Source organism: Capra hircus, chromosome 7 (assembly GCF_001704415.2).
Source record: "Capra hircus breed San Clemente chromosome 7, ASM170441v1, whole genome shotgun sequence".
NCBI lineage: Eukaryota > Metazoa > Chordata > Mammalia > Artiodactyla > Bovidae > Capra > Capra hircus.
In genome coordinates, this window is record NC_030814.1 from 68,506,863 (window position 1) to 68,533,306 (window position 26,444).

The 26,444-nt window shown below is 35.6% G+C and overlaps 1 protein-coding gene across 1 annotated transcript; it reads right to left on the reverse strand.

Annotated features, from left to right (window-relative positions):
• Nucleotides 6,998–13,198, reverse strand: LOC102180216 (olfactory receptor 2T29-like). The gene is made up of 2 exons (XM_018051658.1): nucleotides 13,169–13,198; nucleotides 6,998–7,921 (listed from the first exon to the last, which is right to left on the reverse strand). Exons 1-2 carry the CDS (start codon nucleotides 13,196–13,198, stop codon nucleotides 6,998–7,000), a joined length of 954 nt encoding a protein of 317 aa, XP_017907147.1.

The window sequence follows — 26,444 nt, forward strand, 5'->3', positions numbered from 1 at the left end:
GGAGAGAAGGGAACATTTTGGCTCTGTTGGTGCAAATGTAAATTTATACAGCCTCTTTGAAACATGGTATGGAGATTTCTTTAAAAACTAGGAATAAAATCACCAGCAGTTCAGTTCAGTTGCTCAGACGAGTCCGACTCTTTGCGACCCCATGAACTGCAGAACTCCAGGCCTCCCTGTCCATCACTAACTCCCAGAGTCTACCCAAACCCATGTCCATTGAATCGGTGATGCCATCCAACCATCTTAACCTCTGACATCCCCGTCTCCTGGTACAGCAGTACCAGGTGATCAGGGGAGCTGGCAGCTAGGACGTCAGGAAGATGGTGCTCTTAGGGTTTTATCCTAGCCTCTGGCTGTTCTGTCCCAGTGGGGATTGCATAAGGGAGTGGCATGGGAGCTTGGATCATGGGCACCCCAGCAATGCTGGATACACAGGGGTGCCAGTGGCAATTGTCACAGGAAGTATGGTACTATTAGGTTTTTTTCTAGCTTCTGGCAGCTCTGCCCCAGTGAGGGTTGAGCATGAAGGTAGCACAGCTGTTTGGATTATGGGAACTCTGGCAGCACCAAGTGAGCAGGGATACCAACTGCCTCAGCTGGAAGAACTATGGTCCTATTAGAGTCTTTTCCTAGCCTCTGGCATCTGTCAATCTGGGCACCAATTGTGCAGTAGTTTGAACGTTCTTTGGCATTACTTTTGACATCAATAGCAGAAATATATTTTTTGATCTGTTTCCTAGGGCAATCTAAATGAATACAAAATAAAAGAGGGCAGCCAATTAAATATCAAAGCTTTTTCACAGTAAAGGGAAGCATAAACAAAATAAGAAGATAAATTATGAAATGGGAGAAAATATTTGCAAATGATGCAACAAAGAAGGGATAAATTTCCAATAATTGTAAACGACTCTTTCAATTCTGTATCAAAAACCAAACAACTCAGTTAAAAAGATGAAGAAAACATAAAATAGACATTTCTCCAAAGAAAACACACAGGTGGCCAATAAGCACGTGAAAAGATACTCAACATCTCTAATTATTGCTGCTGCTAAGTTGCTTCAGTCATGTCCGACTCTGTGCAACCCCATAGATGGCAGCCCACCAGGATCCCCCGTTCCTGGGATTCTCCAGGCAAGAACACTGGAGTGGGTTGCCATTTCCTTCTCCAATGCGTGAAAGTGAAAAGTGAAAGTGAAGTCGCTCAGTCGTGTCTGACTCTTAGCGACCTCATGGACTGTAGCCCACCAGGCTCCTCCGTCCATGGGATTTTCCAGGCAAGAGGACTGGAGTGGGGTGCCATTAGAGGAATGTAAATCAAACCAACAATGATGCATCACCTCACACCAGTTAGAATGGCCATCCATCAAACAGCCTACAAATAATGAAACTATCTGGATAAAACCATACTTTGAAAATATACTTGCACCCCAATGTTCATTGTACCAATATTTACAATATTTGATATATAGAAACAAACTATAGGTCCACTGGCAGATGAATGCATAAAGTATATATATATATATGTAATATATATATACTCAGTGGAAAATTGCTCAGCATAAAAAAAGAATGAAATACTGCCGTCTGAAGCAACATGAAAAGACATAGAGATGATCATACTAAGTGAAGCAAATCATATTATATAACTTTTATTGAAATATAAAAAATGACACAAATTAACTTATTTACAAAACAGGTCCAAACAAAAAACAAACTTATGGCTACCAATTAGAAAGGGGCAAGAGGCATAAGTTAGGAATTTGGAATTAACAGATATACACTATTATTATAAAATAGATAAACAACAAGGTTCTACTGTAAAGCACAGGAAAATATATTTGATGCCTATAATGAAAAATAATGTTATATATATATACTTTTGTGGTTCCTGTTATTTACCAGCTATTGGTTTATAATTTAATGTCACTGTTGTCTGAGAGCATAAGTTTAATGAAGTCTGTTTTTTAAAAAGATGTATTTATGATTCAAAACATGCTCTATCTTTCTGAGTGTTCCATATAATCCTGAAAATAATGTGTGTTCTGCAAATTACTGTATAAAATTTTTTTGTATAATTATAGACTCTTTGATGCATGAAAAAGTTTGATATGATGCTTTCAATGTTGTTTTTTTAACTTTTGTCTTTTAATGATGCTGGAAAAGACTGAGGGCAGAAGGAGAAGAATATGATGAGGGACAGGGAGGCCTGGCATGCTACAGTCCATGGGGTCAGAGAGAGTCAGACAAGCCTGTGTGACTGAACATTTCAATGATACAATATTAGATTATGAATAAATTTTATACCTATAACATTTTAAATCTGACCTAGAAGCAGTTTAACCTAATTTTATTTGCTTTGAAGCTCTGCTGGTTAGGACTGAAGCTATATTTATTATAAGGTTAATTTGCCCAACTACTGAGTCAATAGTTTTCAGAAAGCTATATTTATTGTCCTGTGAATTTTGAGATACTTACTTTTTCATAATGGGACCAAATACTATTTTTATTTATTCCAATCCTTTGAATAATTTCTTCCAATTCTTTGGTAATTTCCTCACACCTAAGTTGATAAGTATTAAACAGAATTTAAGGAATATGCTTTGTAAGCATTTTTAATTCTTTCTGTGTGTAGCTCTCTCCTTTTCTTTATCCATCCCTGTCTAAACTATCTACCACAGTGAACTCAGACACCCAGCTTTAAATTTTCAACTCAGGAAGACTGATAAGGTCCATTTGTGTTTACAGTCCCTTCTATCATGATGTTGAAATTCTTTCCAAGTGGTGAAGTTGAACACAGAAAGTCTCAGCTCATTTGATTTTAATCTTTCATAGATTCATTACTGGATGCCCACATTTTGAGAACTGTTGTTAGATATATTTTAAATATTACTTTAATTGTTTTAGGTTGGGATGAAATTTATTTAGTCTTTTTTCTGTCCATGGATACCAAAACATAAAAGTCTGCTCAAAAGACAACTGCTTTTAAAATAATTATCAAGATTCATAAATAGCACCAAGAGCTCATTAATAGGCATTTTTTAAATTGATGGACATACCCTTTCTATGGAATGCAGCTTCTGTGTGCTGATCTGGAATGCTAGTATAGGAAATTGAGTTTAAAAAGCATGATGTAGATCAATACTTGATTTTCAAATTAAAAAGAATTTTGCATTATTTAACTCCAGGTTTCCTAGTCATATATCAGAGGGTTCCTTTATTTGAACTCAGCAATAAACAGCTACTGAAAACCTTTACTTATAAAATAATCATGGGAGGGGAGGAAACCAAAAATAGTTAGTTTTAATGCATCTACATTTTTCTAGTTGTGTATTTAGCTTTATAAATGGTTTTGTTCTTTCTATTCCTTCAAACTTTATCTTTTGAACATATTTAACAAAGTAGATGTTGTGAAAATGATGTAAATTTCTCTACCTGATGAATGCTGATTTAATTCTAAGTTATGATTAAAACTTATAATCAGGGTCCTTAATGTTCTTTGGAGGTTGTAAGATACTTGAGGTCTTCTTACCATGGAACACATGTGATTTATTTGGCCAAATGTTAGTGACACCACAAGCTAAAAATTATGGAATATATACTTTAATTTTAAAAGATTAAACTGTCAATACTTCAGTGAAGAGCTACTTTTTAAACAGCAAATAATTGCAGTTGAATGCTAGAAACATTTCCATTTAAAACATTAACATTTTATGCAAGAAATGTAGAAGAAAATTGTTCTTCCATGTCTAGAAATCCTAAGCATTAGATAAAACACATAATTTGACAGAAATGTTACCAAATACCACAGTTGTTGTAAATTGAGTAGAAAATTATATTTTGAACATTTAAAATACAATTTTAAAAGCACTTGAAATAATATTTTTTGCTATAAAACATTTCATTTGAGATAAGGTTTTTTAAAAGTTATATTTATAAAACTATGGTTCTACACCACATAATTTTTTTGAGCTATTTTGTTTTCCATTTCCAGGGTGTTTTAAATGGAAACATCACATATTTTATCATTTTGTTCAGAAGATGGAAGGGTGATATATAATATTTCTTAATATATTTAAAAATTAATGTGTGCCTATTTTTTTCATTCAGATTGACCACAGAAAAATATTGGAAATTGATTTTCTAACATCTTTTCTGAAGTACCGCAATATTTTTAAAAACTTTACAGTAATAATAATTGAGTGTACCAAAGGAAAACAAAATCTGTACTTTTGTCACTATCTGATTCTTCAGAAACATTGGACAAATGACAGAAATGCAACCATTTCTATAGTTGTATGAAACAGGTAGGTATAACAAAGTCCCAGTTACCCTCAATATAGTCTCTCCAATCCCTTCTGCTATGAAACATGTTTAAATGGATATCAGTTTGTTCACCATCCTAACTCATTAAGAATACTTGCCTCCAGAATTGCACATTTCCAATCACTGACCACTAATTTAAAATTTCTAAAATACAAATCTTATGGTTTTATAACTGGAAAATTCTAAGTCAGGAAAAGGCAAGAATTGAGTCTTTAGAGAGAAGGAGGAAAGGAGGGGAGGTGCCACTGGAATATTTATGTATCTTGCATAGTCAACCATATGAGATTTGCTCACGACCTTTGCCTTTTATGAGGATTCTTGATTCTGAGCAAGGCTCCTCCTGTACTCACCTGAGAGTAACACCTAGTCACCATTTAAAAATGGACTCCAGGGTCTTCTCTCAGCCCCTTTGGCTTGGTTGAAGTCACATATTAGAGGCAGAACTGATGTGTCCTTATAAGGTGTACATACCACATAATTCATCAAAACAAAGCATATATTTAAAAGCATCTATCTGAATATACAACTACTAGTTCAAGTTATTTGGGGACAGCAATTGTGTGCTACTCATATTTTAATCTCTTTTAGCTGCTATTTTATTAGAAGACAACATAAGAAATCTGTATTAAATAAAAGTCTAAATATTTGTCATTCTGCCTTCATTTGTCTAATAGTTACATACTTTAAAATTCAGATCAGAGGCCACCTGGTACAGGAAAACTTTCATAAATTTTTCTTTTGCCCTGTTCCTTATGCAGTTTTTCCCAGTTTCCCTTTTTTCCCCAGTTCCTTATACAGTTCTGGACCTTAAACCTACAGCACAATGGAGAAGATGAACTTCCACTAACTACTTTCAGGGTTGGACCTGGAAAAAATTTTGTTGCTGTTCAGTCACTAGGTCTTGGCCAACACTTTGCAGTCAAGTGGACTGCAGAACACCAGGCTTCCCTGTTCTTCACTCTCTCCCAGAGTTTGCTCAAATTCATATTCATTAAGTCAATGATGCTATCTAACCATCTCATCCTCGGCTGTCCTCTTCTCCTTTTGCACTCAGTCTTTCATAGCATTAGATTCTTTTCCAGTGGGTCAGCTCTTTACAAAAGGTGGCCACAGTTCTGGAGCTTTGACTTCAGCATCAGTCCTTCCAATGTATATTCAGAGTTGATTTCCTTTAGGATTGACTCATTTGATCTCCTTGCAGTTCAAGGGACTCTCAAGAGTCTTCTCCAGCACCACAGTAGGAAAGCATCAGTTCTTCAGATCTTAGCCTTCCTTATGGTCCAACTCTCACATCCTGTTCATTACTACTGAAAAAGTTGTAGATTTGATTATGGACTTTTGTTGGCAAAGTGAATGTCTCTGTTTTTTTTATACTGTCTAGGTTTGTCATAGCTTTTCTTCCAAGTTGCAAGTGTCTTAAATTCATGACTACAGTCACCATCCAGTTATTTTGGAACCCAAGAAAATAAAATCTCTCACAGCTTCCAATTTTTCCCCTTCCATTTGCCATAAAGTGATGGAACCAGATGCCATGATTTTAGTTTTTTGAATGTTGAGTCTAAGTCAGGCTTTTCACTCTCCTCTTTCACCCCAAAAGACTCTTTCATCAAAAGACTCTTTAGTTCCTCTATGCTTTCTGCTGTTAGAGTGGTTCCATCTGACTATCCAAGGTTATTGATCTTTCCCCTAGAAATCTTGATTCCAGTTTATAATTCATCCAGCCCAGCATTTTCATATGACTTTCTCTGCATGTAAGTTAAATAAGCAGGATGACAATATACAGCCTGTCATACTTCTTTCACAATTTTGAGCAAGCCAGTTGTTTCATGTCCAGTTCTAACTGTTGCTCTTTGACCCTCATACAGGTTTCTCAGGAGACAGGTAAGGTGGTATGGTATTCCTATCTCTTTAAGGATTTTCCACAGTTTGCTGTGATCCATACAGTGAAAGGCTTTAGCATAGTCAATGAAGCAGATGTAAATATTTTTATGGAAGTTCCTTGTTTTCTTTATGATCCAATGAATGTGAACCAATGTAGCTTCCAATAAATGTGGCAAATGACTGAACTAAGTCATGAATAGCCACAAAGTAATAAGCATGGTTTCTACAGGATATTTTGTAATTTACATAGCCACCAGACAGAAAATAAAACTTACAGAAAATAAAACTTACAGAAAAAGTGGGCGGTGAGTATAAATTAACATTTATTTTGAATTAATTTATAATCTACAGAGGAATAACATGAATAATAAGGTACAAAAAAATCCATATACTTTTACCCATTGTTAAAATTGTACTCATGTGCTTCATAAGTTTTCTGTCATTCTCCCTCTCCTTCTCAGCCTTTCTCTCATTTTATAACTTCATACCACTTAATGAATTTTGTCTCTAAATATTTTCATTATGTGTTTCCTAAGAATATAAATATTCTCCTGTAGAATAAAGTGTAGTTATCATTGTCATTAAGTGCAACATGGGTACAATTTAAAAAAACAACATTTTAAGTAGAGAAAGAGTATGGAATTAAAATCAGCTTTGTAGTACACAGAAGTAATTACTTAAGTGTGAAATGGAATGAAATATTATGTTATGAAAGTTAAATAAATAACATTGGAAAATATTCTAAAATTCTAATGTTTTGAGAGAAAAATAACATTAGCATAAAGTTGGTCTACTTTATATTTTCTTGATTAACAGGTCTCATATTCAAAATTTTTTTCAGAGCCCCCATGACATCTTTGTTCCTAAGGCTATAGATTAAAGGGTTTAGTGCAGGTGTGAGTATGGTGTAAAAGACAGATACCACCATGTCGTTCTCAGGGGTGTGGTAGGAGTTAGGGAGCATGTAGGTATAAACAGCAGCACCATAAAACAGGATTACCACAGTCATATGGGAAGAACAAGTGGCAAATGCCTTCTTTTGGCCCTCTACTGAGTTTATCCTGTGGATGGTGAGGAGAATAAAAAAATAAGAGCTTGAAATGATTGTCACAGGAATGAGGAGCATGAGGACACAACACAGGTACATGAGAGTCTCGTAGAGGGAAGTGTCTGAGCAGGAGAGCTTCATTACAGCAGGGACTTCACAGAAGAAATGATGGATCTCCCTAGATCTGCAGAAGGGGAAGGTCATGGTAATGGATGTCAGCATGAATCCATCCACTGATCCTAGAAACCAACAACCTGATGCCAGGAGGAGACACACTCTGTGGCTCATGAGGACAGAGTAACGAAGAGGATGGCAAATGGCCACATAGCGGTCATAGGCCATGGCACCCAAAAAGAAAAACTCTGAACCTGCCAGTGTTACGTAGAGAAACATTTGCATTGCACATTCAGGGACTGAAATCTTATTCATGCCCATGATCTGATCTATAAGCATCTTGGGCACAGTAACAGAAATATACATTACATCCATGAGGGACAACTGGCTGATGAAAAAGTACATGGGGGTGTGGAGGTGGGTATCAGAATGAATCAGAAAAATCAGCACAATGTTTCCAATCAAAGCCAGCAGAAAAACGATAAAAATCACCATACACAGTAGAATTGGATGGACTGATTGACTGAAGATTCCCACCAGGATGAAATCAGACTTCCCAGAGTGATTAGTCATCCAGGTAATGTATTCCATGAGGTCTCATATAGATCATCAAAGTGAGCTTTGGGATTAATGGTCAGTCATGGAATTTTTCCACCTGAAATAAATGAATAGATGTTTACTGAGATACTGTATGCAGGCATTTGTGTGTGTGTTTCTTTTTTATTGCAATGTAGTTGATTTAAAATGTTGTATTAATTTCAGGTATACACAAGGTAAATCAGTCATAGATATACATATACCCACACTTTTTCCCTAGATTCTTTACCCACAAAAGCTATTATGGAGTACTGAGTTCCCTGTGCTCTATACCTGTTCTTATTAGTTATCTATTTTATATATACCAGTCTACTTATGTTTTTTAGATTGATTTGTTCCTTTTTTTAGATTCTATATGGATATCACATGATATTTGTCTTTCTGTGTCTGACTTACTTCACTCAGTATAACAATCTCTAGCTTCATCCATGTTACTGCAAATGGCACTTTTGTTCTTTTTTATGGCTTAGTAATAGTCCATTATGTGTATGTACTACATCTTCTTTAGTCATTCCTCTGTTAATAGACATTTGGGTTACTTCCATGTCCTGGCTACTGTGAATAGTACTGCAATAAATATTGGAGTGCATGTATCTTTTTGAGTTATAATTTTCTCTGGATATAAAATCAGAAGTGGAATTGCTGGGTAATATGGTAGTTCTCTGTTTAGTTTGGTGAGAATGTAAATTGGTACAGTCGCTATGGAGAACAGTATGGAGGTTCTTTAAAAATGTTTTATGTGTTTGAGTACACCAACCTGATTGTGATAATCAAAATTCCATAGACATGTAGAAAACAGGATTGCTAATTGTTTATAATATAGATTTTAACAGAAAAAAATAATTTATAACTGTTGGTCAAATGATTTGGTGAAGTTTAGGTTATGAAGTTTCCTAATAATAGTGACATATGACAATGTGCAGTGAAATTTGCCAAGATAATGACTTAAACACAAAAAGTAAATTATTAAAAATAGAAATATACAGTAGACTTTCACCAGCCATCTGCCTCATACCTACTACTGCACATACATCAGCTATAATCTCTCAATACATCCCACTACTCCACCTTGGTCTCCATATGCTTTACTACAATTAAAACTATATTTTAAAATAGAAATATATTTATATGTCTAGGGTTTCTGTTGCCAGTTTAAATGTTATTTTCCACTGTGCTTTGAGAATCCAACTGGAAACTTACAAAAATTTTGGATGTATATTCTATGCAATAGGGATTTGAAAAGTAACTGAAATACATTTTGAGGAACTCTATATCAAATATTTGAGTATCCTTTTTCATAAGATAGGGCTTCCTAGTGAGGTTTTATTACTGTGTGGAGCAAGCCACACACTCTCAGGAAAGTAGAGAACTGAGGGACATGGGGTGAGGCGCTTGGAATCTCAGCTGACAATAGTCATGTACCCAGATTTTCCTCTATCCTCCCATTGATCATCACCGTACATAGAAAGGATAACTATACTTTTTGACATCATTTATGGTAAGGATTAAATGGGGAAAATAAAGCAATTAGAACATTAAAAGCTATAGATGAATACGTATGGATACTATTAGAGAGTTAATATCTACAATTATTTTTGTGTACAATCTATGTAAGAGTTGACTGTTACTATTATTTTCTTATAAGATATATTACTTTAATTTTCAAGTTTCTATTTATACATTTAAGTATTTGAACTTGATAATTTCTATAGTTCCAATCAAATTGCATATACATTTCTATACTTAAATAAATATGTAATTTATACATTTATGTAGAAATACATATAAATGTAAACATAATTATCTTTTATTTTCTACCTAGTTGTGAGCCTTATGGAGAATCTCATCTTGGTTCTGTCTGCTACATGCTTCTCTAGACTGAAATTCATTTTTTTTTTTTATAACTCCCAACTCAGAGAAACTTGAATTTAGATGGTCACTGCCATTTTATCATATAAAGGTCTAGTAATTTTACCAAACAGCATCTGTATCAATGAACACAGAAATAAGTTTTAATAAAAAGTGAAATATAAAGAAGAAATTTGAACAACATCATGATGTCACTAACCCCTATACCCTGTTAATTTCTCTATCTTGATGCTTACAGCCTGTATCTGTGTTAGAACCTAAAGATACATGAAAGCAAAGTTAAACTTGATTATACTCAGTACTCATGTTTCCAAGGGCAAGTATTACGTAAATGTGAATTAAACTAGAATTTTAAAATAGCTGCAAAATAAATGAAAAAGAGCAATGGACACAAAATTTGTCTGATCTTCATGAAGACAATTTATCAATAGCTTGTTCCACATTTTCTCTTAAAAAGATTAAACCTTTGTAACTTTTCAATCTGTAGCATGTTAAATGTTAAGTTTCAAAAATCCATACCACCGAGAAGGAAACATTGCTTCCTTTTTCTGGGAAATGGCAACCCACTCCAGTATTCTTGCTGGAGATTTCCATGGACAGAGACACCTTGTGGGCCACAGTCCATGGAGTCACAAAGAGTCAGACACGACTGAGTGACTAACATTTTCTGGGAAAAGTTTACAAGTAGTTATCAGTTCAGTCCAGTTCAGTCGCTCAGTCGTGTCCGACTCTTTGCAGCCCCATGAATTGCAGCACGCCAGGCTTCCCTGTCCATCACCAACCCCCGGAGTTCACTCAGACTCATGTCCTTCGAGTCAGTGATGCCATCCAGCCATCTCATCCTCTGTCGTCCCCTTCACCTCCTGCCCCCAATCCCTGCCAGCATCAGAGTCTTTTCCAGTGAGTCAACTCTTCGCATGAGGTGGCCAAAATACTGGAGCTTCAGCTTTAGCATCATTCCTTCCAAAGAAATCCCAGGGCTGATCTCCTACAGAATGGACTGGTTGGATCTCCTTGCAGTCCAAGGGACTCTCAAGAGTCTTCTCCAACACCACAGTTCAAAAGCATCAATTCTTCGGTGCTCTGCCTTCTTCACAGTCCAACTCTCACATCCATACATGACCGCAGGAAAAACCATAGCCTTGACTAGACGGACCTTAGTCGGCAAAGTAATGTGTCTGCTTTTGAATATACTATCTAGGTTGGTCATAACTTTTCTTCCAAGCAGTATGATGCAGTGATATTTCAGGAAATTCAGATTATCCCAGTCTCAAATACATGTTATATACTTGTAATACTTTTGTAGGCTAAGTTTGGTGTTCAACTTATTACAGTCTCATATTCAAGGATGTTGATAAAACAGACAACAGTGAAAATTATTCTGACGTCTTAATATAAATATTCAATAAGTCCAGAATGCAATGCAAAACAAAGATAATTTTTGTATCGAATATCATGTTTCATGCTGTTTTCTAAGAATATAGGGAGAGAGCAAAGGGGTTCTTGAGGAGTTATAGGAAAATCACTGTCACGCTTTGATAAATGGGGATGGCTATACAAAGTCTACCTGGGCCACTTGACAGACAAGGGAAGGCTGTCTGTACCACACAAGAGAATTGGTTTCTCTGTTCTTTCTTACTCTTCTCCCTCCAATTTCTTGGGAAATCAGTGATTGTGATGGTAGAATAATATTTACTCTATATTTGAAGTATAACACTAAGTGTTTAATTATGTGGCACAATTAATCTTCCCTAAGTCCAAGAAGTATATAATTTACCCTTCAATGAATTAAAAAAAATAAGCTATTGTTGTAAGTGCCTAACATAAAAAACTAACCTGAGGGAGTACTCTGTCTCAGCCAAGAGTGGAACACAGAGTCTGTAAGTGCTTCATACCTATAGCAGACACAATCTTCCCTCCACAGATCATAAACAGAGTTTTAGTTTACTCAGTGTTAGTTTAAATGGGAAAAAATATTATTGAGAACTTTGTCTCAGGGTTCTAACTACCAGAAACAAAACCTCTAATATTAAAAATATTAACTTTTCTGCAAAATTGCAAAATTCACTCTTCTGCAAAACTTCAAAATTGTTTTTATTCAAGGAAAAAACACATAATTCAATAATATAGGAAGAGTCTTTACTATTGACATTTTATTCCATCAGTAATTGGACATTGAAAATCCACTTCTAAGACTTTTATTGTAAATAAGTTTATATACAGAGTTTTTAAAAAGTGTATTTGTTTTCTCACTAAAAACAGGCAAAATGATTAAGGAAATAGAGTGAGAAACTAACAGAATGGTTGAAAGTAGGGCAAGTAAAGAATACTAATTACCCTTTTGCTCCTTCAGTCATGTCTACTTGTCAGGTTTAGTACACCATCAGAAGCAGTGATCCTCACAGAGATGGTCAGGTGGAGTGTGAAGCATGACCAAGTTAAATGTATAAAGAGAAGTAGGAAAGTGACGTCATCTCTGGTTTTATAATGCCCGATAGAGAAGTGGAAAAATTTTCTATTGATGAATCCCCTTGGATCTTTGAAGAAGTGTACAGTTAATACAGCTAAAAGAGCAAATTGATATTTTATTTATACTATTCTGGTTTTCTCATAACATACTGATTAACATACAGTGCATAAACAAACAGTTTAAATAATCACAAATCACAGACTTGTAAATAAATTCTTATCTGTAAAATACATAAAAACGTTTGCATGCAGCATTTTAAGAAAATATATTTTTATGAAAAATATATAGGAAACCAACCTTAAAAATTTGTGAAATATTACCAATTTCATCTTTTATCCTCTAAAGTTACAGAAAATAAAACTATTAAATCAAGTAATGTATCAAGGATAAAAGTAATCAATATTGTGAAAGATTAAAATTGAGGTTGTCATCTTCACATCTTTTACTCTATTACTTTTTAAGAAATTTTTTAATTGGAGGCTTATTAACTTTACAATATTGTGGTGGTTTTTGCCATACATTCACATGAATCAGCCATGGGTGTACATGTGTTCCCCATCCTGAACCCCCCTCTCATCTCCCTCCCCATCCCATCCCTCAGGGTCATCACAGTGCACCAGCCCCAAGCACCCTGTCTCATGCATGAACCTGGACTGGCAATCTATTTCACATAAGATAATATGCATGTTTCAATGCTATTTTCTCAAATCATCCCACCCTTGCCTTCTCCCTCAAATCCAAAAGTTTGTTATTTATATTTATGTCTCTTTTGTTGTCTTGCATATAGGGTCACTGTTACCATCTTTCTAAATTCCATATATATGCGTTAGTATACTGTATTGGTGTTTTTCTTTCTGACTTACTTCGCTCTGTATAATAGGCTCCAGTTTCATCCACCTCATTAGAACTGATTCAAATGCATTCTTTTTAATGGCTGAGTAATATTCCATTGTGTATATGCACCATAGCTTTATTATCCACTCGTCTGCTGATGGACATCTAGGTTGCGTCCATGTCCTGGCTATTGTAAGCAGTGGTACAATGAACATTGGGGTACATGTGTCTCTTTCAATTCTGGTTTCCTTGGTGTATATGCCCAGGAGTGGGAGTGCTAGGTTGTATGGCAGTATTTCCAGCTTTTTAAGGAATCTCCACACTGTTCTCCATAGTGGCGGTACTAGTTTGCATTCCCACCAACAGTGTAAGAGGGTTCCTTTTTCTCTGCACCCTCTCCAGCATTTATTGTTTGTAGACTATTTGATAGCAGCCATTCTGACCAGCGTGAAATGGTACCTCATTGTGGTTTTGATTTGCACTTCTCTGCTAATGAGTGATGTTGAGCATTTTTCATGTGTTTGTTAGCCATCTGTATGTCTTCTCTGGAGAAATGCTTGTTTAGTTCTTTGGCCAATTTTTTATTGGGTTATTTATTTTTCTGGAAATGAGTTGCAGGAGCTGCTTGTATATTTAAGAGGTTAATACTTTTTCAGTTGCTTAGTTTGCTATTATTTTCTCCCATTCTGAAGGCTGTCTTTTCACCTTGCTTATAGTTTCCTTCATTGTGCAAAAGCTTTTAAGTTTAATTAGGTCCCATTTGTTTATTTTTGCTTTTATTTCCATTACTCTGGGAGGTGGGTCATAGAGGATCTTGCTATGATTTATGTCAGAGAGTGTTTTGCCTATATTTTCCTCTAGGAGTTCTATAGTTTTTGGTCTTACATTAAATCTTTAATCCATTTTGAGTTTATTTTTGTGTATGGTGTTAGAAAGTGTTCTAGTTTCATTCATTTTTTTTTTTTAGAAACAATAGTACATTTTATTCACTACACATTTTTAAAAAAAATTTTACTTAACAATACTGTATTGGTTTTGCCATACATTGACATTAGTTTCATTCTTTTACAAGTGGTTGACCCGTTTTCCCAGCACCACTTGTTAAAGAGATTGTCTTTTCTCCATTGTATATTCTTGCCTCTTTTGTCAAAGATGAAGTGTGTCATATGTGCGTGGATTTATCTCTGGGTTTTTTATTTTGTTCCATTGATTCATATTTCTGTCTCTGTGCTGTACCATACTGTCTTGATGACTGTAGCTTTGTACTATAGCCTGAAGTCAGGCAGGTTGATTCCTCCAGTTCCATTCTTCTTTCTCAAGATTGCTTTGGCTATTCAAGGTTTTTTGTATTTCCATACAAATTGTGAAATTATCTGTTCTAGTTCTCTTAAAAATATCATTGGTAGCTTGATAGGGATTGTACTGAATCTGTTGATTGCTTTCGGTAGTATACTCATTTTCACTGTATTGATTCTTCTGATCCATGAACATGGTATATTTCTCCATTTGTGTAATCTTTGATTTCTTTAATCAGTGTTTTATAGTTTTCCACATATAGTCTTTTGTTTCTTTAGATAGATTTATTCCTAAGTATTTTATTCTTTTCATTGCAATGGTGAATGGAATTGTTTCCTTAATTTCTCTTTCTGTTTTCTCATTAGTAGTGTATAAAAATGCAAGGGATTTCTGTGTGTTAATTTTATATCCTGCAACTTTACTATATTCATTGATTAGCTCTAGTAATTTTCTGGTGGAGTCTTTAGGGTTTTCTATGTAGGAATCATGTCATCTGCAAACAGTGAGAGTTTAACTTCTTTTCCAATCTGGATTCCTTCTATTTCTTTTGCTTCTCTGATTGCTGTGGCTAAAACTTCCAAAAACTGTGTTGAATAGTAGTGGTGAGAGTGGGCACTCTTGCCTTGGGCCTGACTTTAGGGGCAATGTTTTCAATTTTTCACCACTGAGAATAATGTTTGTTGTGGGTTTATCATATATGGCTTCTATTATGTTGAGGTATGTTCCTTCTATGCTTGTTTTGTGGAGGGTTTTTTTATTATCATAAATGGATGTTGAATTTTGTCAAAGGCTTTCTCTACATCTATTGATATAACTATATGGTTTTTAATCTTTCAATTTGTTAATGTGGTGTATCGTGTTGATTGATTTGCAAACACTGAAGAATCCTTGCATCCCTGGGATAAAGCCCACTTGGTCATGATGCATAATCTTTTTAATATGTTGTTGATTCTGTTTGCTAGAATTTTCCTAAGGATTTTTTCATCTATATTCATCAGTGATATTGGCCTGTAGTTTTCCTTTTAAGTGGCATCTTTGTCTGGCTTTGGTATTAGGGTGATGGTGGTCTCATAGAATGAGTTTCGAAGTTTACCTTCCTCTGCAATTTTCTGGAAGAGTTTGAATAGGATATGTGTTAGCTCTTCTCTAAATTTGGGTAGAATTCAGCTGTGAAGCCATCTGGCCCTGGGCTTTTGTTTGTTGGAAGATTTCTGGTTACAGTTTTGATTTCTGTGCTTTTGATGGGTCTGTTAAGATTTTCTATTTCTTCCTGGTTCAGTTTTGGAAAGTTATACTTTTCTAAGAATTTGTCCATTTCTTCCAAGTTGTTCATTTTATTGGCATATAGTTGCTGATAGTCTCTTATGATCCTTGGTATTTCTGTGTTGTCTATTGTGATTTCTCCATTTTCATTTCTAATTTTGTTGATTTGTTTCTTCTCCCTTTTTTTCCTGATGGGTCTGGCTAATGCTTTGTCAATTTTATTTATCTGCTCAAAGAACCAGCTTTTAGCTCTCCAAAGTCTGGAACACTCAGAGAGGTTCACAGAGTTCCATAGAGAAAAGAGGACGGAGGAAGGAGATAGAGATGACCAGGGGGAAAGGTGGGGGAGTCAAAAGGGGAGAGACCAATCTAGCCAGTAATCAGTTCCCTAAGTGTTATCCACAGCCTGGAACACCCAAAGAGATTCAGAGTTAAGTAGAGAAGAGAAGGGGGAGGGAGGAGATAGAGGTGACCTGAGGGAGAAAAAAGAGAGTCTAAAGGGGAGAAAACAATCAAGCCAGTAATCACAATCCTAAGTAAAAATGGATACTGAAGATTGGATTCTTAAACGTACAAAGTTGATAACAAATACCAAAAAGCAATGATTAAAAATCTAGAGTAGAGGTTAGACTTTCAAAAATACAATACTTTTTAAAAAAAGAAAAATTCACAAAAGTTATAGAAAATATATATATGAAATTTGCTTTAAAAATAGGGTCTTTTTTTGCAAGGTAATGTTTGGTTTTAAAAATGAAAATTAAAGGAGTAATAAAGAACTTAAAATTTTAAAAAATTGAAAAATTAAAAAATGATAATAGTAAAATATATTTAGGAATTTCTCTGGAGCTGTTGAGGGCAGTGTGGGGTCAGTTCAGTTTCAGATAGTTCCTTGTTCAAACTTATACTTCTCAAGGTCTATAGGCCCCTTCCAATGCTTAGTCAATGCTAACTATAGTGTTTTAATCTGTTGCGCCTGTCACTTCCAGAGCGGTTCCCTCTTCTTGTTTATTTTGGCTTCCTTTGTTTGCAAGTCTCTTCAGTGCCTAATTTCTGCCTTGACACAAGGGGGCAAAGGTGATAATTTATTTAGGCTCATTTGTTCAATTGTGCTGTGGGGAGGGAGGAACACTACAAACAAATACCACTGGCATGTGTGGGGAGTGCTTGCAGTGTCTGGGCCACACTGGGTTTGCTTCTGCTCACGGCCTATGTTCTTTCCTGGTCTACACTGCTCAGGTTCCAGGTTGTTCTGCAGGGGAACTGTCTAAAGTGGGCCCTGGGTTGTGTGCACTTCCCATGTCTAAGTCACTCAGGTTCAGGTTCTCGAGTATTCCACAAGGGCACAGAGTTGGTTGGGCCTGTGTTTTGTGCTCTTCCTGGGTCTGAGCAGCTCAGGCGACCAGGTGCTAAGCAAGAGCACTCTCCTCAGGTGGGTGGTGCATCTTATCACCTCCCCTATCCCAGCTGCTCGGTTTCCTGGGTGCTCAGTGGGAGCACCATCTCAGGTGTGCCAGGTGTCTCCTCTGGGCAGCTGATCTCTGACTGTGACCCTCCTGGCAGATGTCAACTGTTCAAGATACCGGGGAGACTTGGTTAGCAACTGGGAGCCTGCTCGCAGTTTGGTGGAGGTAGCTGTCTCTGGGGTCAAGTTTGCCCCTTGCCTCCCTGCCTCTGGTGGGGCATGGGCTGGTCCGCAGCTGGCTAGCTCTCCTCTGGTATTCCCTCAGTCCTTTGTTCTGTGAGTGGGCTGGCAGTGCCTTAGGTTAGAGCTTTTCGTGCGAAAGTTCTCTCTCTTTCTTTTTTTTTCCTCTCTCTCTCCGGCTATCACAGTTTGCATTGCTATCTCAAGTTAGCTCCCTCAGATTGCCCTCAGGGCATTCAGGCCTGGTCCTTACCCTAAGCAATGCAACCTGTGCCTCCCTGTTTAGCCCCTGCTTGCTGGTGGCGGACATGAGCGTCTGGGCTACTTCTCTGGTGTGAGTTGTGGTTAGATGGGTAATCTGTGGGTTTTATGTATTTTTTCCTCCCACTTATGTTGCCCTCTAAGATTCCAAAACTCCCCACAGACCCGCTGATGAGAGGGTTTCCTGGTTTTTGGAAACCTATCTTCTTTTATGACTCCCTCCCTGGAGCAGGTCTCCATCCCTAACTCTTTTGTCTCTCTTTTTATCTTTTATATTTTGTCCTACCTCCTTTCAAAGACAATGACTGCCTTTCTGAGTGCCTGGTGCCCTCCACCAGTGTTTAGAATTTGTTTTGTGGAATTTACTCAGAGGTCAAATGATCTTTCAATGAATTTGTGGGGGAGAAACTGGTCTCCCCATCCTATTCCTCCATCATCTTTGGACTGCCCTTCTATTACTTTTTAAAACAAAATTTTCCATTGATTATAGATCATTTACAAAATATATTAGCTTCAGATACACAATATAGTGATAAAATTATTTTTATAGATTATATTCTGTTTGAAGTTATTATAAAATATTGACTGTATTCCCTGTGTTATACAATAAGCCTTATAGCATATTTTATAATTTTTATTTTTCATCTTAATAGATTAAAAAAAAGCTTTTTCACAAAATTTTCTATTCATTTAGGGCAAAAACTCTCTAGAAAAATGAGCTTAGAGGAAACCTACATACACATAATAAAATTATATATCATAGTTAACTAAAATCATTCTCAAAGGTAACAAGCTGAAATCATTTCATTTAAGGTCAGGAAAAAAATGCAAGAATGTCCACTTTCATCACTTTTATTCAGCATAGTTTTGAACATCCAAGCCATGGCAATAAGAGAAGAAAAAAATAATAAAGGAAATTCAGATTGCCAAAGTACAGTTACTGTTTGCAGATGATATGATACTACATATAGAAAATCCTAAAGATACTACTAGAAAACACTTAGAGCCCATCAGTGAATTTGGTAATGATGTAGTATACAAAATTAACGCAAAGAAATCTCTTGCATTTTTATACACTAACAAGAAAAGATCAGAAAGAGAAATTAAGAAAACAATTCTATTTACCATTTCATCAAAAAGAATAAAATACCTAGGAATAACCCTTCCTAAGGAGAAAAAAGGCTTGTACTCTAAAAAGTATAGGAGGCTGATGAAAGACCTTGAAGATGACATACATACAGTTGAAAACATATACCATGTTCTTGGGCTGAAAGAATTAATATTGTGAAAATGACTATACTACCCAAGGCAATCTACAGACTCAATGTAATCTCTACCAAAATACCAATGGCATTTTTCACAGAACTAAAAAAAAAAAATAAAGTTTGTATGAAAATACAAAAGACTCAAATAGCCAAGACAATCCTGAGACAGAAAAACAGAATGGAGGAAGAAGACTGCTTGTCTTCAGACTCTACAACAAACCTATAGTATTTTACTGACACAAAAATAGAAATGCAGATCAGTGGAACAGGATAGAAAGCATAGAGATAAACCACATGGCAATGGTCACCTAAATTATGACAAAGGAAGCAAGACTAGGCAATGGAGAAAGACTCTGAGAAAACTGGCCAATATATGTAAAAGAGTGAAATTAGAACATTCTCTAACACCATACACAAAAATAATCTCAAAATACCTCAAATGCCCAAATGTAAGGCTGGACCCTATAAAACCATTAGAGGAAAACATATATAGGACACCCTTTGACATAAATGATAACAAGATCTTTTTGATCATCCCAAAACAATAAAAAGAAACAAGTGGGACCTATTTAAACTTACAAACATTTGCACAGCAAAGGAAAATATAAACATGATGAAAAAACAATTTTCAGAATGGGAGAAAATATGTGCAAGTAAAGCAACTGGCAAGGATTAATCTCCAAAATATGCAAACAGCTTATGCAGCTCTATATTAAAAAGGAAACAACCCAATCAAAGAATGGACAGATCTAAACAGCTATTCCTCCAAAGAAGGCATACAGATACACATCAGAACAATGCAATCTAAACTACAATGATGTATTACTTCTCATCAGTCAGAATGGTCATCAACAAAAAGGCACCTACAAACAAAAAATGCTAGAGATGATGCTGATAAAAGGAATCCTCCCACTCGGTTGGTGGGAATGTAAACTGGTACAACCACTATAGAGAACAAAATGGAGGTTCTTTAAAAAACTAAAAATAGAATTACCATACAATCCTGCAATTCCAATCCAGACAGCATATTTGGAGAAAACCATAACTAGAAAAGATGTATTCAAAACAATGTTCATTGCAACACTATTTACAATACCCAAAACACAAAAGTAACCTAAAGTTCCATTGATAGATGAATGGATAAGAAGATGTGGTACATATATGCAAAAGAATATTCAGTTCAGTTCAGCTCAGTTGTTCAGTCGTGTCCGACTCTTTGCGACCCCATGAATCACAGCACGCCAGGCCTCCCTGTCCATCACCAACTCCCGGAGTTCACTCAGACTCACGTCCATCAAGTCAGTGATGCCATCCAGCCATCTCATCCTCTGTCGTCCCCTTCTCCTCCTGCCCCCAATTCCTCCCAGCATCAGAGTCTTTTCCAATGAGTCAACTCTTCCCATTAGGTGTCCAAAGTACTGGAGTTTCAGCTTTAGCATCAGTCCTTCCAATGAACACCCAGGGCTGATCTCCTTCAGAATGGATTCGTTGGATCTCCTTGCAGTACAAGGGACTCTCAAGAGTCTTCTCCAATACCACAGTTCAAAAGCATCAATTCTTTGGTGCTCAGCTTTCTTCACAGTCCAACTCTTACATCCATACATGACTACTGGAAAAACCACAGCCTTGACTAGATGGACCTTTGTTGGCAAAGTAATGTCTCTGCTTTTCAATATGCTATCTAGGTTGGTCATAACTTTTCTTCCAAGGAGTAAGCGTCTTTTTATTTCATGGCTGCAGTCACCATTCTGCAGTGATTTTGGAGCCCCCCAAAATAAAGTCTGACACTGTTTCCACTGTTTCCCCATCAATTTGCCATGAAGTGATGGGACCAGATGCCATGATCTTCATTTTCTGAATGTTGAGCTTTAAGCCAACTTTTCACTCTCCTCTTTCACTTTCATCAACAGGCTTTTTAGTTCCTCTTCGCTTTCTGCCATAAGGGTGGTGTCATCTGCATATCTGAGGTTATTAATATTTTTTCCTGGCAGTCTTGATTCCAGCTTGTGCTTCTTCCAGCCCACTGTTTCTCATGATGTACTCTGCATATAAGTTAAATAAGCAGGGTGACAATATACAGCCTTGACATACTCCTTTTCTTATTTGGAACCAGTCTGTTGTTCCATGTCCAGTTCTAACTGTTGCTTCCTATTTCAAAGCTATAAAAAGAATGAAATAATGCTAGCTGCAGCAGCATGGGAAGATCTGTAAATATTATATTAAGTGAAGTTAGACAAGAAAGTCAAATATCATATGATATCACTCATACATGAAATCTAATATCAATATATGAAATTAGTAAACTTATTTACAAAACAGAAGCAATCTCTTAGGTTTCAAAACAAAATTATGACCCCCTGTAGGAGATATCCTATATGTACCAGCAGTGTACACCACTCTCTTCATACAAGGATCAAAAGTCATCTGCTCCCAGAATAGTGTCTAGCTTGAATTTACTGAGTCTGCCATCTTCAAGACTGTAAATTTCTTGCTTCTGATGAATTTACTTGCTTATTATCTGTATGATATTAACTACCTTTTTTTTGTTTCATATAACACTTTCATTATGCTGAGGTAGTTTTCATGTATTCATATGATTGAGTGTTTCCACCATGAAAATGTATTCAATTTTGTCAAATGATTTTTATACCTCAAAAGAATTAGTTGGTTTTATTATTCATCCTGTTGATGTGACATGTTGCATTAATCTCATCATAGATATTGAGCTGAACTTGCATTCAATACATAAATCCCATTTAATTATAGTTAGGATCCTTTCCCTTAATAAAAAAAGTGTCTAGAAATAAATTTAATTAAGATGGTGAAAGATTTGTACATGGAAAAATACAAGGTCTTGATAAAATAAATTGAATAAAACACAAATGGAAAAACATTTGCAAATCAAAACTACATTGAAATATTACCTCACACCTGTTGTTCAGTTTCTCAGTTGTGTCTGTGAACCCACAGACTGCAGCACGCTAGGCTTCCCTGTTCATCACCAACTCCCAGAGCCTGCTCAAACTCACGTCCATTGAGTTAGTCATGCCATCCAACCATCTCATCCTCTGCCATGCCCCCTTCCTCCTGTCTTCAGTCTTTCCCAGAATCAGGGTCTTTTCCAATGAGACAAGTCTTCGCATCAGGTGGCCAAAGTATTGCAGCTTCAGCTTCAGCATCAGTCCTTCCAAAGAATATTCAGGGTTGATTTCCTATAGGACTGACTGGTTTGATCTTCTTGCAGTCCAAGGTACTCTTAAATGTGTTAGAATATTTATTATATATATATATGTAATTATATATAAATATTGTATATTAATATTAATATATTATAAAATATATTAATACCCTCACCAACACTAGTTATTCTTTGTTTATATATATACATATATAACAAATATACAACTATATATGAATATATTATATATTAATTATAATAAACAATTATATTATTATAATTAATATATAATAATATTAATTATATGTTATATTGTATATTAATATAATATATAATGTATTTATATATAATTATATATTTTTATATGTATAATAAGCATTCTAACACATTTAAGAGTACCTTGGACTGCAAGAAGATCTAGTCTCCATATGCTAATATTCTCCATATCTCCATATTCTAAATATCCTTGCCAACACTAGTTATTCTTTGTTTATATATACACATATATATTACAAATATATAATTATATAAATGTATTATATATTTTATATTATATATTAATATATTATATTATATATTAATACTATATATTAATATATAATATATAAATATAATATATAGTGTTATATACTAATTCTATTATAGTATTTATTATAATATTATACAATATTAATATTATATATTAATACATGTATATTAATATTATATGTATATTAATATATTAATGTAAATATATGCTATATATTATATAGTATAATATCATAATTATATAATTATAATATGGTTAATATAGAATATATTACTATTAATATACAATATATAATATTTATATAATTATATATTTGTTATATATATGTGCATATATATATATATATAAACAAGGAATGACTAGTGTTGGTGAGGATATGGAAAATAGAGGACCCCTCTATCCAATTGGTGGGACTGTAATTGGTGTTGTCACTATGAAAAATAGTAAGAAGATTTCTCAAATGATAAGCATAGAACTACTGTATTATACAGCAATCCTACTTCTAGAAATTTATCTGAAGGAAAGTAAGACGCAAACATATATGTACCTTCATGTTCATTGCACCATTCATCTGACATATTTATATCACTATAAACAATATTGCATTATTATATACATTTTATAAATAATATATATAAATTTTATAGCATGTGAATTTAATATTGCATAATATATATTATATAAATATACATTCTTATATAAATTGTATATATAGCATTATTTACAGCATCCAATATATTTATACCACTATAAATCACATTGTATTATTACATAAATTATATATATATATATTAAACATACACACACATAGAGAGTGGGTATAATTGAGGGAATTCAGTCATAAAAAGAAGACTATTTGGCTATTTGGAACAACTTGGATATAACTTGAGAACATTATGCTAAGAGCAATAAGTCAGAGAGATAAAGACAAATACCATATGAGCTTACTTATATGTGGTATCCGAAAAAAAATACAACAAAATAGAAAAATTAGCTCTTAGATACAGAGGAGAGATTGTTGATTGTCAGAAGTGGGGATGGGAGGATAGATTAAAATGGGTAAAAGTGACTAAATGTACAAATTTCCAGTTATGGAATAAGTAAATAAATAACAAGTGTTTGTAAGTATTTCTAGAAAAGGGAAAGTTAGTACACTGTTGTAAGAATGCAAATTGTTGTACTCAGTATGAAAAATAGTATGGTGGTTTTTCAAAACCTAACAATAGACCTACTGGCAACTCCACTCTTGGGTGGTGGTGGTTCAGTCGCCAAGGCATGTCCAACTCTTGCAACTCCATGAGCTGTAGACTGCCAGGCTCCTCTGTCCATGGGATTCTCCAGGCAAGAATATTGGAGTGCGTCGCCATTTCCTTCTCCACCACTCTTGGGTATACATAGACAAAAGCAAAACACTATTTCAAAAAGATACATGCACCACAAAGTTCATAGCATCATTATTTACAGCTACCAAAATATGGAAGCAAGCTGAGGCTCTATCAACAGGTGAATGGATAAGGAAGATATGGTATACACACACACACAGACACAATGGAATATTGCTTGGCCATAAAAAGAATCAAGTGTTACCATTTGCAACAATATTGATGGACTTGGAGTGTTTTATGCTAAATGATATAAGTCAGACAGAGAAAGGCAATTTCTGCATGATTTCACTTATATGTGGAGTCTAAGCAATAAAATAAACTAGTGAATATGATTAAAGAGGAAAAAAAAACCTCACAGATATAGAGAACAAGCTAATGGTTACAAGAGGGGAAGAGATCAAGGGGCAAGAGAGAGGACTGGATTAAGAGGTATAAACTATTATTTATAAAACAAGCTACACAGATATATTGAATATATATATATTGGCACATGGGATATAGCCAATATTTTATAACTATAGATACAGTAATCTTTGAAAATTGTGAATCACTATTTTGTATAGCCATAATTTACATAATAGTGTACATCAACTATATCTGAAAAAGTGTAAATAAATAAATATTGGGGATGTTTTACAACATGTCGACTTCCCCAGCAGATCAGATAGCAGAGTCTGCCTGAAAATGCAGGAGACACAGATGCAGTCCCTGGGTTGGGAAGATCCCCTGGAGAAGGAAATGGCAATCAACTCCAGAATTCTTGCCTGGAGAATTCCATGGACTTGGCAGGCTACAGTCCCCAGGGTCACAAATAGTTGGATATGACTGAGTGAGTTTCACTTTCACTTTCATGTTGACTACAATCAACCTACAGAATGAGAAGCTTTTGTAAATTACATGTCTTATAAGGATTTGATATCCAGAATATGTAAAAACTCTTACAACTCAACAATAATGCTATTGTTATACTGTCTTCAAACTACAAGTGTTTGTATAGTATATGCCATAGACAGGACAATTGTGACAAATAGCTTGAAGCAAACTCATCCTTGTGGAACTTTCAACTAAATTATTCTGAACTTTTTCTAATGAATATGTTCTGGTACCATGTTGATCATTTTCCCAAGCCATAGAATTTTTTCACAATATACATTGTCCAGACAATGACTTCTGTTTGCTAGGTCCACATTTGGGAGCTGGAGTGTGCTCTCATCTACAGTGTTTCAGCCTATAGATTCTGAAACCACCTGGTTTCTCCTTTTCCAACTTATTTCTCATAAGGCTTGAGAGTTTAGGTTCAGGGAGAGGACAGCCATTGGAGAAAGACAGTGAGACTCTCTTTTTCTTTTTCCTGTTCTTAATGATGATCTCTACCAATTGCTTCAGCTTGTAGGTACCTGGGGACCATGCCCAGGTTGTGGGCTTCAGCTCCTCAGAATCTGAGTTTCCGTGTATTAGCAGGTGAGGGTCCCACCAGTATCCCCCAAATTTAGGATCTCCATCAGCTCAGCAGTGAGAGTCACATGGGACGGTAGTGGTTGGTAAGGACTCCTTGTTCTTGGGTACAATGCTCACTTTCCTGCTTCCCCAGCCTTCAGTCCAGCACTTTCCCACCTCTGTAACCAGTCCCCTGCATTCAGTTCAGTTCAGTTCAGTTCAGTTCAGTTCAGTTGCTCAGTCGTGTCCGACTCTTTGTGACCCCACGAATCGCAGCACACCAGGCCTCCCTGTCCATCACCAACTCCAGGAGTTCACCCAGACCCACGTTCATCGAGTCAGTGATGCCATCCAGCCATCTCATCCTCTGTCGTCCCCTTCTCCTCCTGCCCCCAATCCCTCCCAGCATCAGAGTCTTTTCCAATGAGTCGACCCTTCGCATGAGATGGCCAAAGTACTGGAGCTCCAGCTTCAGCATCATTCCTTCCAAAGAAATCCCAAGGCTGATCTCCTTCAGAATGGATTCGTTGGATCTCCTTGCAGTCCAAGGGACTCCCTTGCATTAATTCCTTTCAATTTGAGACTGGACCCTCATAATATCTATCACTTTAATTACACCAAAATTAAAATCTCCCTTTAATATTATGTAATTATGTTGTGTTCAAATTTCTAAATTATAAACTGTGCTGAAGTAAAAAATTAACCTAGAAAACTTTCTGAATGTAGTTTTTCTTAATAAAATGTACCATGGTGGTGGTGGTTTAGTTGCTCAGTCATGTCCGACTCTTGCAACCCCATGGACTGCAGCCCACCAGACTCCTCTGTCCATGGGATTCTCCAGGCAAGAATACCGGAGTGGGTTGCCATTTCCTTCTCCAGGGGAATCTTCCCAAACCAGGAATTGAACCCTGATCTCCTGCATTGCAGGCAGATTCTTTACTGACTGAGCTACAAGCAAAGCCCCACAATGTACCATAGAGTATAAAATCGTCCAAGTTTTTTTAATTTCCCAAATTGAATTGCTTTTTCAAAACTTTTCTAAGTTGTTC

Excerpts from the sequence above, each read along its gene's own strand:
- LOC102180216 (XM_018051658.1), bottom strand. The coding sequence starts at position 13,198 with ATGAAACTGGAGCCTATTATACAGAGCGAA. Across the intron at positions 7,922-13,168 it reads AGCCTATTATACAGAGCGAA|TCTGATTTCATCCTGGTGGG; the intron begins GTAAGTCAGAAA and ends CACTCTGGGAAG.